The following is a 13,143-nucleotide window of genomic DNA, read 5'->3' as shown; positions in this document are numbered from 1 at the left end:
ACCTTTAATTATATTTTAAATATAATATTTAATTATAGTGTTTCCTAGGGAAATAAGGTTCTAAGTGATACTACTTTGAGTAAAGTTTATATTTATCAAGCATATTTCAAAGAGCTGAGATGTGACTCAGTGGTAGAGGGTTTGCATGGCATGTGTGAGGCCCTGAGTTCAATCCTGAGCACCACAAAAAAAAAAAAAAGAAAAGAAAGAAAGAAAGAAAGAAAAGTAAAAGCTGTTTTTAAAAGAATATAATTCAAAGATTAAAAAAGCAAGCAATATATAATAATAGTGCATAAATATGAAAATAAAAATCGAACTTTATTAGTCATAACAGACATCCTTTTATGGACAAATACACTTAAATTTTTAAAGTCACTTATATTGTTAAGGAAGTTAGTTGTTAAAATAATATAGAACTGTCTTTTAAGTACAAAGAACTGTAATGAAAATTTTAAAAATCTATAAAGTCCTTGCCCTAATTAGCTTATAAACAACTTCTAGGGTTTCAGCTAGCTAGAAATATTAACCTCAAAGGAGGTGGTAGTAATAATTTAAAGCATAAAAACAATTTTTAAAAATATTTTTGGGAGAATTTTCTTTAGATTTGAAAAGAAAATGTGAATTATACACATTTTTCTTAAAAAAAAAACATAGATTTTCTTTAAAATAAGCTTTGCTTTCCTTTCCTAGTTTCTAAAAGCTGTGGAATAGAAAGATTGTTATCTGGAATTGAAAAAACATAATCAAGTGTTATTGGGGAGGCATCAGACACTGTAGTCACTGTGTCTGAATTATACAATGCATCTTTGTCAGGTCATCTGTACCAAATGGTCTAGATTAAATTAAATAGAATTTTTTTTTTCAAGGATCTAAGCATACTTTTTCTCCAAGTACAGATGAGAAGAAATCATGGAGAAAAGTCAGTAATTTTGTTGTTACCCACATGACACTACTCATGTGAGAGCATTCTCACCTCATCAAAACCAGAGTCCTGAGCGCTGGACTTTGGAAAGACACTTTCAAATGTTGCACAACAGGGAGAATCTTGAGATATATGATGATGGAAAGAGCGTCTCCCCAGCACATGGTGACAAACCCTCGATGAGACTTGTCCCGTGTCATCTTGCCCTGATCATCTCAGCGCCAAGTGAAAGCAACTGAATGGCATCTGATAATTTGCCCTGTATGAAATAAAGAAACAGGGAAATGGAGAAAGACCTATGTGAATGTGGGGGAAATCTTCATTTTTCAGATATCCACCAAATAGTGAAAGAAACCTGACATTAATATGGATTTGGGACTTCACCATCATCAATTTCTGCTTCTTTTGAATTTTCATTTCTCTCCTGTTCAGAACAGAAAAGGGAACTGACTAGATAAATTACTGTGTAGTTCTACTAGAGTTTGAAAATATTTCCTTCCTTTTTTAAAAAATGAATTTTTCTTTTTCTTTTTTAGAATATTACATTATTCTGGTGTAATGATACTACTATGACTACTGGACAGAATTGCATATTCAGCTGTGCTAGGGCACTAATTACTTCTTTTTAAATATATGTTAGCTTTTTGTTGTTGTGACAAAATACCTGAGAAAAACCACTTAAAGGAGGAAAGATTTGTTTTGGCTCATAGTGCAGAGGCTTCAGTCCATGGTTGGCTGACTCCATTGCTTTGGGCCTGAGGTGAGGCAAACATCTTGGTGGATGGGTTGGTGGAGAAAAGCTGTCCACCTCATGCAGCTAGAAAGCAGAGAGAAAGCAAATAAGGGGCCTGCGACAAGATACATCCTTCCAGAACACACCTCCAAGTGACCTACTTCCTCCAACTAGGCCCTTCCTTCTACAGTTTCCACCACCTCCCAATAGTCCATTAAACCATAAACCCATCAGTGGATGACTTCATTGATGAGATCCCTCTTAATCCAGTCACTTCCCCAAAAGTCCCATGTCTGAACATTGCTGCATTTTGGGAACCAAGCTTTCAACAAATGAGTCTTTGAGGGACATTTTAGATCCAAACATGACAGTATTCTTTAAAAAAAATAGTTTAATGTTTTTTATAAACCTGTGAGTTTTAAGTGCTAGATTTCATAATGTTTTGTAGCTAATAGATCCACTTGCAACAATAATGAGAAAAATTGAAGTGCAAGTTTAGATAGCTCATGCTACATTTGGATCTTGAATGTTGTCCAAAGGCCCAAGTGCTAAAGAGTTGTTTCCCCAGCGACCCAACTGGGAGGTGGTGGAACTTTTTAAGAGTGGAGTCAAGCGGGAGGACATTATGGGACCCTTCATGCCCTCCTCACTATCTTTTGCTCCCTAGCCCTGAGGCAAACAATTCTGCTCTACCATACTCTCGCACCATGATGTTCTGTCTTGCCACAGACCAGATGCAAGGGGGCCAACACATCATGCACTGGAACTTCCAAAACTACAAGCAGAGATAAACCTTTTTTTTTTTCAAGTTGATTATCTCAGGTATTTCATTACAATGCCAGAAAAATAGCTAACACAATTCATACAAAATTAATGAGTAGCTAAATACTCTTTAAAATCTAATCAACTGGGGGTTGGGTTGTGGCTCAGTGGTAGAGTGCTTGCCTAGCACATGTGGAGCACTAGGTTTGAGTCTCAGCACCACATATAAACAAAATAAAGACCCATTGACAACTAAAAAAAAATTTTTTTTAATCTAATAAACTGAACATCATGCTAATGTGAGCATTGTAGATTTTTTGTTCCTTTCACAACCACTTCACTTTAAAGTTTCAAAGACCAAATAAGTCCTGTACATAGCTCAAAGTTCCATATATTTGCTTCTATCTCCCTTCATTCTTTTTGAATGTTCTGGAAATATATTATCTTCAAGACAAGGGGGAGATGAACAGTGGAACATCTACTAGACATGTTTTAGAGTATTCATGATAGAAGAAAGTATAACACAGAGAATTAAAAACTGAATAAATGGCCTGCCTTCTCTGGTGTGAGAACACATAATAAAAATAAAAGTTAAAATTAATTCAGTGAGCATGGCTCAAAGGACAGTAGCTAAGTGGGGGTGGGGTGGGGGTGGGGTGGGGGAAGAGAGTCAGGGAGACAAACAGGATGCTGGGAGGTGAGAAGTAAGTGTGGGGAGTAGTGGGCAATCTCAAGAGGAACTAACAAGATCTGTTACCTAGAAAATCTTAACAATAACAGACAAACAAAGATAACTTAGAAGAAAACAGGAGGGAAGCCAGAAGCCCTCCAACTGAGACCATGCACCAGGGTATTCTTGGCATCTGGGGCTGGAGGTCAGATCCCTAGCACTCGTGTCCCCGACTGCTGACTCTTCTGCTGACCTTGGACACAACAGATCCTGGCAAAGGACCCAGAACAGGAGGTGGACCCTGTGCCCCAGGAAGTACACATTTGCCTTGAGAATAGAAACTTGGGCTCTATTCAATTTAGTTTGCTGGCTATTCTGGCTTTTAGTTTTTTCTCTTTGGAGAGGTTTTCAAGTAAAAACATTCTTTTCAGGAAGAATTCTAGTTCCAAGAAGTTGCACAGGTCCAAATATCAAGTGGCCATTAAAAAGCCAAAGAGTTGAGGAAAGATGTTCGCCACCTCCAGTGCCCTCACCTCTAAAGTCCCTCCCCTCGGCCCCCTTCCAAACTCGCAAGCAGAGAACCTCAGAACCTCTGAGTTTGGGGTGCTTTCAGGAAGCCCCCCTGCCCATCGGGCTTGGGGTTCTGCATTTAATTATACATGGCTTGCCCATTTCTTTCTAGTTATTTTTAATTTCTTTTTTTCCTTGTTTCCAAAGTAATACATGCTCATTAAAGAAAAAAAAAATACAGAAAAGTACTGTGAAGGGCAAAGAAAAATATATTACTGCTTTGATACAACCATCATTATAATTTTCATATTTTCTAGTTAGTAAATCTCTCTCTATATATATACCAGAGATCGAACCCAGGGGTACTTAACCACCAAGCCACATCCCCAGTCCTTTTTTATATTTTATTAGAGACGGTCTCACTGAATTACCTGGAGGCTCGCTAAATTGCTAAGGCTGGGTTTAAACTCATGGTCCTCCTGCCTCAGCCTCCTGAGTCACTGGGATTACAGGCATGCACCACCACACCCAGCTAGTAAATCTCTTTTAATTTCAAGGCTGATGAAGACTTCCTGGTTGTTCACAAATACAACTACGTGCTGATTTTCATGAAACAATCAGTACAACTTCCAAAGCATTTAGGAGTGTAGATGGGATAGCCAGGTTGTAGACGGAGGAATAGAAGGTTCATGTCCTCTTCACAGCCAAGCACCACAAGACCTATGCGGCTGTGCTTGCATGTGGAAGCAGATGTTTCTAACTTAAGACTTGGAGGGGTGGGTTTGCAGTCTACAGGAGTGACCCGACAAATGAAAATGACAAGCCCATGTCCCCTGAGCACATTTTCACACTGTCTCTTTGCAGGCATAGTCACTGAGGAAGAAAAAAATCTGTGTGCGTGTGTGTGTGTGTTGTGTAGAATTAGCAACAAAGAGAAAGGTGGCATATGCCTGTATACATGTATACATAAAAAGAAGGCCCCTAATTTACAATAAGTGATTTGGCCTAATGATTTCTCAACTTTACGGTGGTGCAAAAGTGATACACACTGAGTAGAAACCATATTTCAATTTTTGAATTTTGATCTTGTCCGGTGCTAATGATATGTGGTCAGAGACTCTGGTGATGCTGGTGAGTGGCAACTCCCAGTCAGCTGTGATCCTGAGGGTCAACCACTAGCACTCCACAGTGGACTGCGTTGCTCAGCTAGGACGTTTGGTGGGTTAGGTGTATCGATGCATCTTCACCTTATGATACTTTCAGTGTAGAGTGGGCTTATTGGGATGTAATCCATCAGAGGTCCAGGGGCGTCTGTATGTATTTCGCCCACTGGTATATATATCGCAATTGCTGCCACCTTCTCTGCGCTGCTGGGACTTCATGCTAAAGTTGCATTCAATGTCATTTTTATGTGTTATCATGCAACTCACCTGCTCAAAAACCTTCCATGGATCCTAACATCAATTTCCAATTTTCTTCATGACACAGCCTCAGCTGACAAGCCCTCTCTTGTCCCACATCACCCAGTGATCCATGAAAGAGGCTTACTTCTTCTGTGAAGATTTTTGTGGATTTCCTTACCGAGTGTGATTTCATTTGCAAGACTGTAAGCTCCTGGAAGCCATGCTCTGCCGTGCAATGCATACTAGGGTCTGGTTCTGGTTTGAGTGTGTCCTCCAAGGATTCACGACGAATAGAAATATAATCCCTGTTGCAAGCCATTAAGAGGGTGGAAACTTAATCCCAATATGGCGTTAAGAGGTGGGGCCTTTGGGAGGGGGTAAGGATTCGATGAGGTCACCAAGGTGGAGTCCTGATGATTGACTGGTAGTAGCTTCATAAGAAGAGGAAGAGGGAGCAGAAATGACACCCGCACGTGCACCCTGTCTCCTACCCTGTGATGCCCTGCACCCACCTGGGATTCTGCCAATAACAAGGCCATCGCCAGATGCACCCCTCTGCCTTGGACGAGATCAAGTCAAGTTAACCACTTTTCTGTATGTCTCCTCGTTTGTGATATGGTGACACTGGCAACAGAAAACAGCCTAAGACACCATATGTGAATGCTCAAATTTTTTGAAAAGGTTGTAAAATTTACCTTGTTGTCTGTTTTAACACCCATACCATATTCCTTTTCTAAATTTTACTCATTCTATTCTATATTATGTGATATCAGCTAATTAAAATAATATAGCATTTCAAATTCCTTGAGTGCAGAGACCATTTTATACATATTTCTTACACATCTACTCCCCCCAACCCCAGACCTGTGGTAAATGTCCAAATAATACTTTCTGAACTAAACTGAACCCAAGGTTTAAATGCAATAATTTTTCCTTAACAGAGAGAAGAAGGGTTGGAAATAAAAGAGTCCATCTCACTTCAAAACAAGTTGAAAAACAGCCTAATTTTAAAATGAAGGAACGGCTCCTGTTTTTTTTCTTACCCTGCCTAGCAGCACAGAAGTCTAGGAGGCCATCCTATGGTTTGACTGTCCACTTCAAACTCATTGAAATTTAATTGTCAATGAAAATAACACTGAGAGGTGGGGACTTAAAGAGGGGATTAGATCCTGGGGGCCCTGTCCTCCTGAATGAATTAATGCAGTGGGTTCCTGTAAGAGAAAAAAATCAGACCCCGCCCTTCCTCTCCTTATGGCACATCTTGATTCCCTTCCACCATCCTATGATACATCAAGAAGACTCTTACCGGATGCCAGAATCTTGATATTGGACTTCCCAGCCTCCAAAACTGTGAGGAATAAGTTTCTTTCGAAATTATCCAGTCTATACACATACACTGTTACTCTAACAAAACACTTGAGGATGAGTAATTTATAAAGAAAAAAAGATTTATTTAACTCATAATTTGGGAGACTGAAAAATCAAAACAGCATGGCACTGGCTCTTTCGAGGACCCCCTTGCCTGCATCACCTCATGGCACATGGTGGTACAATAACAGGAGTGTGTGTGAGATCAAGTGGTAAGACAGGAAGCCAGAGAGACAAGAGGGAGGGGTTCTTTTACAACTCGCTCTTGTGAGAACTAATTCAGGGTCCCATGGACTCCTGTGGGCATGCCCCTGTAACCTAAGGACTACTGGATTCCACCTCTTAAAGGTTCCACAATCTGTTAACATTCTCACATGTGGGACTAAGCTTCCAACACACAAACCTCTGAGGAACACACTCCACCCGAATCATACCACCCAGTGTGTGGGATACTGCTAGAGCAACAGAAACCAAACCAAGACGGTTCCCAACTCACCAATGAGTTACATTCTAAATCTTTACATGGCTGTGTCATTGATATGGAAATTATAAATTATTTCCCTTTGAAATAATATTAAACACAATGCTTTATGATCTCTGACAAGTCCCCCAAAGCTGATTTATACTCTCAAAGATGCACAAATACCATATTTGCAATAAAATATAGAAAGTGAAGCTACTAACATTTTACAAGAAAAACAACCAATAGACCACCAAATATGAAAAAAAAATTTTTTTTTTTGTATCAGGGATTGAACCCAGGTGTGATTAACTACTGAGCCATGTCCCAAGTCCTTTTTATCTTTTATTTTGAGACAGGATCTTACTAAGTTATCTAAGAACTCGCTAAATTGATGAGGCTGGCCTCGAACTTGCAAACCTCCTGCCTCAGCCTCCCAAGCCTCTGGGATTGCAGTCATGCACCACCACGCCCAGCTAAGTGATTCTTTTTAATTTGGTCCTGATTCAGGAAAATAGATTTAACTACAGAAAAAGAAGTGTGTTTCCCAGTCATTCTCTCCTGGCTGCCATCATCTACTGTTTCTTGGAGTCCTTCTTTTGTGGAATGAAGATGTAGCCTGAGGGTCCAAGTGTTACTCTGCATCCCTGTGACTACATTTCTGAGTAATTTCAGGCCCCGCAGGGAACCACGTCTAACACCTGTCACTCTGCTCCTTTTCTTCTCATCTTCGGGGATCTTCTCCACTCCCCTCTGTCCCCACTCCCACAGGCATACTCTGAACCCTACTGTGCCCCAGGACTGCTTCACCTCCAGGTACTAATCTCACAGGTCTCCACGCTCTGACAACTCACCTCTAAAGGCTGCAGGTCACTCCTTATTTCCAACACACCCACTCTTTAACTATTTGGAACGACCAGATCACCAGGTCCTTGGTTATCTCTCCACAGTCTTCCTGCTTTACCTCTCCAGCTCAGATTCCAAGATCCAACATTCCAACTATTCTTGTGCCACTGCCCTTGGGTTGGATGGTCCTGCCAAACGTAATACTGGACAACTGTCCATGTGCATTAGAAGGGCTGAGAGCTCCTGGGTAGGTGCAGTAGGGTGAGGAAAGCATGCATCCAGTTTGATCATATTATTTTTTTGGTACCAGGGATTGAACTCAGGGCGCTTGACCACTGAGCCACATCCCCAGCCCTATTTTATTTTTTATTTGGAGACAGAGTCTCACTAAATTGATTAGCGCCTCACTCTTGCTGAGGCTGGCTTTGAACTGGTGATCCTCCTGCCTCAGCCTCCTGAGCCACTGGGATTATAGGCATGCAGTTTGATCTTTTTCAGAACTCTTGGCCATGTAATTCAACCTCAGGATCTCCTGGAAATTCTAAACCGACGAGCGGATGGATGGTATAAGTGGGAACTTGTAAGATGCTGGACTCTACACCTTTTGTCATGTGTAAGAGATGGATGGCCTCGTATTTCCAATTTTACTTCAAAACATGACCCTGCTTTCCTTTAACACAGGTACATATCTGTACTGCTCATAATTTCACAAGCACATGACACTTTTCTGCCTTTGTAATTTGGCCACCATCCAATGAAAAGGATAAAATGTCTCAGAGAAGGAAGAGAGAAACTCTCAAAATATAACATTAGAGAAGTAAGAAGAAATCTTAAGAATATCGATTTCTGCATCAGAATGATTACCTGCCATGGAACTAATCGTGCCATGGCCACAAGGGAGAAAGTGGGCACTGGTCGTGGCTCATGTCTGCCAGGCCCTGAGTCAATTTCAATGTGGTGTTACTGTTCAAGACAGTTCGGTTGTCATTTGTCAATTAACAAATGCTTATGGAATACCTTCCATTGCTAGACGTTGTTCTAGGAGCTCAGAAAAAAGGAGTGAGAGATCCTTGCTTTCACAGAGCTCACCTCCGTGAGAAAAAAGGGTAATAAGTACGTAAGAAAAAGGGCAGAGTAATTTTAGTTACAGAAGTATTTTTAAAAAGAAAGTAACCCCAGATACTCAGGAGGCAGAAGAGGACCATAAATGCAAGGCCAACCTGAGCAACGTAGCAAGACTCTGTCTCAAAATTAAATTAAAAAAAAAAAAAAAAAAAAAAAAATATATATATATATATATGGCTGGTGAGGCAGCTCAGTGGTAGAGCACACCTGGGTTCAATAATAAACAAAATAAACAAACAAATAAATAAAATAGGACAATGACTAGACAATGAATGGAGAGGGTGGGATACTTTAGATTGTGTGGTCCAGGAAGCCATCCCTGAAGAGGTCATATTTGAGCCGAAAACTAAATGGTGAGAAAATAACTATCCATATGGAAGTTGGAAGCACTGGCTTTCTCCTCAAGATTACAAAATGGCTGCAGCTTCAAGCATCACAGCCTCATATCACAAGTTCCAAAATAGGTCTGGGGGTGTCCTGTTACTAGAAAGAGAAATAGTACCCACAAGCTCCTAACACACTCCCCTTTCTGTATGGACAGAATTAGGTCACATACCTAACTTTCCAACCAATCACCAGCCTGAGACCGAGGTTTCTATGGCAGGCTGCAAACAAAGATGGCCGCTGAAACCAGGGAAGCAGATCCTTCCCTGAGCACTTGCTGCCCCTAACCTAACCCAGACCCACCAGTTGTCAGCAAGGAACAAGGATAAAATGGCCACTCCAAAGGCTAACCTTGAGATATTTGATTCATCCAGGATTTAATGAACACCCCAGCAAGTGCTAGACACTTGTGCTAATGTTAGAGAGAAAAAGAAAACTTAGGCACCACTTTTACCTTCTCTGTTGCTTAAGAACATTCAGTGAGGGGAGCTCCCCCTTCCCTCCTCTTGGCTATTTCAAAGTCCTTGGACTGACCAAGGCACAGTTCATAGCCACATGCGTTCCTGGACCTTCCTCTCTTCAGTTGGGGATGATTTTTCCTGCCTCTCAATTCATAAACCAGTGAGATGAATAAATGTTAAAAACAGTCGTTCCTGTCCTCACAGAGTTTCCACTCTGGTGCCAGAGTGCTCATTAAATAGCCATTTAGAACAAAGAACCCACAGCATTACAAGAGGTCAAATGCAGGTGCTCCAACGCGCAGGAGCAGCTGGACCCGTCCAAAGGTGAGGTGGGTACAGGATGGTGCTGCAAAGAGAAGATGTATTTTGGAGAAAACGTCATGAAGTCAAGACTTAAAAGATAAATAGAATTAAGGGAAGTAAGAGTAGAGGAGTTAGGAGAGAAGGCAGATTTTTCCACCCAGAAAATTCAGTGTGAACAAACGTCCAAGGGTGGGGAGAGTGAGGAAAGGAAAGGGACGAAGCCGGGGTTTCTGCAGGGGAGAGTGGGAGGGGAGAATAGGCAGAAAGGGGTCTGGAATTATCAGCAGAAGCCAGGGCAACAGGAGTGGGAAGACTGGGGATCCTATCCTAAAGGAGTAAGTCATTGAAGACATTTAGGTCTGCGTTTTAGGAAAACCCCCTTACTCCCATCTCCTTCCCACACTCCAGCCATGCTGTGACCAGCAAAGCATTATTGGCAATAGGGTGGACCAGGGTAGTGCCAAGGAGGATTCTGTGAATGATAGGTAGGACCTGTTAGGGAGCTGGGAGTCATGGGTGACTTCAGGCACTTCTGGTTTGGGCACCTGGAAGGATGGTGGTGTCCTCTGCTGAGCTACCCAGCACTGGATGGATGCAGTTTTTAAACACACTTCATCTGCACTGCCTCCCACGGGGTGCTGAACACAGTGTGCTCATTTATTCAACTATTTTTTATGACTTTTTTCTCCTTCACCACCTTCCATATCATAGCAGCTCCCTTCTTACTTCAGATCATATTTTTCTCTTTTACTTTTCCCCTTTGGGCCTGTGTCCACATGAACAATTAAAACACTCAAGTTTGGGCTTCAAGTTATAGTCACTCTGTGCCCCTCAAGCGAAACCATATTTTCTGAGCACCTACTACGAGCCAGGCACTAAGATGCAAGCACGTCCAGCAGTCTAACACAGTTTTTCAGCTAATATAATTCTAAGGCATTCAAGTAGACTCTTAGTGGTCAGTGATCAATGAATTACAATTAGTAATTGACACATTCAACATTTTTTTTCTTGTGTTTTATTCATTTAAAAAAACCCCAAACCCTCACCCCTTTACATTTTAAAAATTAATCATACGGGACAGCATGATGGCACGTGAACTGGTGTCAGTTCTGGTTGTCCTCCACGCGGTCGTTCATGCAATATGCAATTTCACTGGTTGAGGTTACCAGACTATTATAATGCTGTGCAGCAACATAAAGGGGCTGGGACTCTATGTATCACTGCATTTTAAGTAGGACCATGCCAGGATGAAGCATCAAAGTGAGAATGGTGAACTTAAAGGGCCTTTAAAACATCTTGAAGCAATAACAAGCTACAGACTGAAACAGGGGTGTTTTTAAACATTACACGGGACTAAAACAATTTAACCAATTTGTTCTTTGTTCTTTTTATTGCATTCCTTATTATATTAATACTGTTTAAAAAGAAATTCAAAAGGCATTAAACTCTAGCACCAAGCTATACAAAGTCCTCGAAGGGGCCTGGCTTGGACAGAAAGCGCGTTTCCGCCGCTCCGCTAGCTTGCAGCGCGTGAAGGCCACTGAGCTCGCTGGCGCTGGAGCCGAGTAGCAACCTAAATGAAAGGTCGCCAGGCCGAGCCCTCAGCGGCCGGAGCTCTCGCTCTGGGCAGCAGGATCTGACCCAAGTTTGCTAAGTTTTCTGGCAGGCCGGTCTGAGCAACCGCAGCCTTTTCGCCCCAGTGGCAGGCCTGCGGGAGGTGCATGCCCTGGGGGGTCGCTCAGCTTTCATAGAAAAGTTCCGCGGGTCGGGGGGCCGCCGCCCAGGCCACCCCAACGCCGGGCGGACGACGAGGGGGCCGGGAGTCCCGGGGCAAAAAAGAAAGAGCGCGCCAACAGGGTGTCCCACCGATCCTGGAAACTCGGGACCATTTCAGGCTCGAAGCCCCTCCAGCTGTCCCCCCACTCCGGCAGCTCCTCGCTCTCTCCCGAATCCGTCCTGGTCCACCCGCTTCTCCACCACTGCCGCCTGCGCCGTTTTTTCTACCAGAGTTGTGTGTGCTCGGCCGGCCGAGGAGGGGCCGCGCTGGCCGCGGGGCCCAGCCCTTCCCGCCGCGCCCGGGGCCGCCCTTCCCGCCGGAGCCGGTGATTGATGGCCCCGGCCGCCCGTGTCCCCCGCCTCGGCTCGCCCGCGAGCCCGGCTGTGTGTTTTGGAAGCCGCGCAGCGGGCAGCAGCAGTGTGACGCCCGGAGTGGGCAGCACCGCCCTTCCTTCCCCCCGGGCTCGGGCGGCGGCGCGGCGGCGGGGCCAGGCGGGCGGGGCGCGGGCTCCGGGGCGGAGGGCGCGGGGAGGGGGCGCGGGCGGGACTCGGCCGGGGCGCGGGGCTGGGCGCGCCAGGCCGGGCGGGGGCCGAGGGCGGAGGGCCGGGGCGGGGGCCGCGCCGCGCACGCCCAGCCCCACGGCCGCGCCGCGCCTCGCGGGACAGGTTCGGCCGGCGGGGCGGCGCCCGCTCCGGGGAATAATGAGTGTCTGTCAGGCCGTCCCCGGGTGACTGGGCGGGGCGGGGCGGAGGCGGCGCGGGAGGCGGGGGTGGCGGGGGAAGGGCGCAGGGCGGGGTGCGTGTTTGCGCGAGTGACTCGGCCGACCCCTCCGGCGGCTGCCTCCACCCAAGTGGGTGGGGACCCGCCCAGCCCGGGCGGCCGCGGCTGCTCCCTCTCCCCTCCCTGACCCTCCCACCCCGGGTCCCAGCCTCTACTTACCCCGCCAGCCCCGGGAGGCTCGCAGAGCGAGTGGCGCCGGCGTCATGTGACTGCCCAGAGTTGGTGCCAGGAGCCAGAGGGGAGCCAGGAGCGGAGCCGCGCGGAGCCGGGGCCGAGCCGGAGCGCAACGCGAGCGCCAGCCGAGCCGAGCCGAACCGCGCCGCGCCGCACGCGCGCCCGTCCCGGTCCCTGTCCCCTGCGGCCGCAGCCGCCAACGCCGCTCGGACTGGACCGCTGACATTACAGCACTCGCGGGGCTCCAGGCAGCGGGATCTGGGCCTTTATTTCCCACCGTCAGCGTTCAGCACCGCGCCTCGCAAAGTAAGTCCCCTCGTCCTCACCTTTGCTCCTTGCCCCGGCTCCTGCGACCCCCCTTTCGCCTTGTCTGGTTTCATTTTTTTCTCTTGGAGGGGGGCGCAGGGAATGGAGTGGGGTGCAGCGGGGGCTGCCTGTGGGCTTGGGAAAGTACGGCTGCTCCTA

At 45.4% G+C, this 13,143-nt stretch overlaps 2 protein-coding genes across 2 annotated transcripts in view; one reads left to right on the top strand and one right to left on the bottom strand.

The window, feature by feature from the left end:
• Positions 1–297: 297 nt before the first annotated feature.
• LOC306669836 (uncharacterized protein) lies at positions 298–12,904 on the bottom strand (the record flags this gene model as incomplete). The annotated part of the gene is made up of 5 exons (XM_079153981.1): positions 298–1,181; positions 1,587–1,739; positions 5,513–5,624; positions 6,307–12,616; positions 12,664–12,904. 2 exons carry the CDS (start codon positions 12,902–12,904, stop codon positions 11,838–11,840), a joined length of 1,020 nt encoding a protein of 339 aa, XP_079010107.1. The 3' UTR covers positions 298–1,181; positions 1,587–1,739; positions 5,513–5,624; positions 6,307–11,837.
• KLF3 (KLF transcription factor 3) overlaps positions 12,524–13,143 on the top strand; it is a 34,101-nt gene continuing 33,481 nt past the window's right edge. The window contains exon 1 of the mRNA XM_079152868.1: positions 12,524–12,984. The gene's annotated coding sequence lies outside the window, so the exon portion shown is untranslated. The remainder of the gene's footprint in view (positions 12,985–13,143) is intronic.

Source organism: Sciurus vulgaris, assembly GCF_902686455.1.
Source record: "Sciurus vulgaris genome assembly, chromosome: 9".
Taxonomy (NCBI): Eukaryota; Metazoa; Chordata; class Mammalia; order Rodentia; family Sciuridae; genus Sciurus; species Sciurus vulgaris.
Note: the sequence above shows the minus strand (reverse complement) of the source record. Positions and strands in the feature narration are given on the sequence as shown.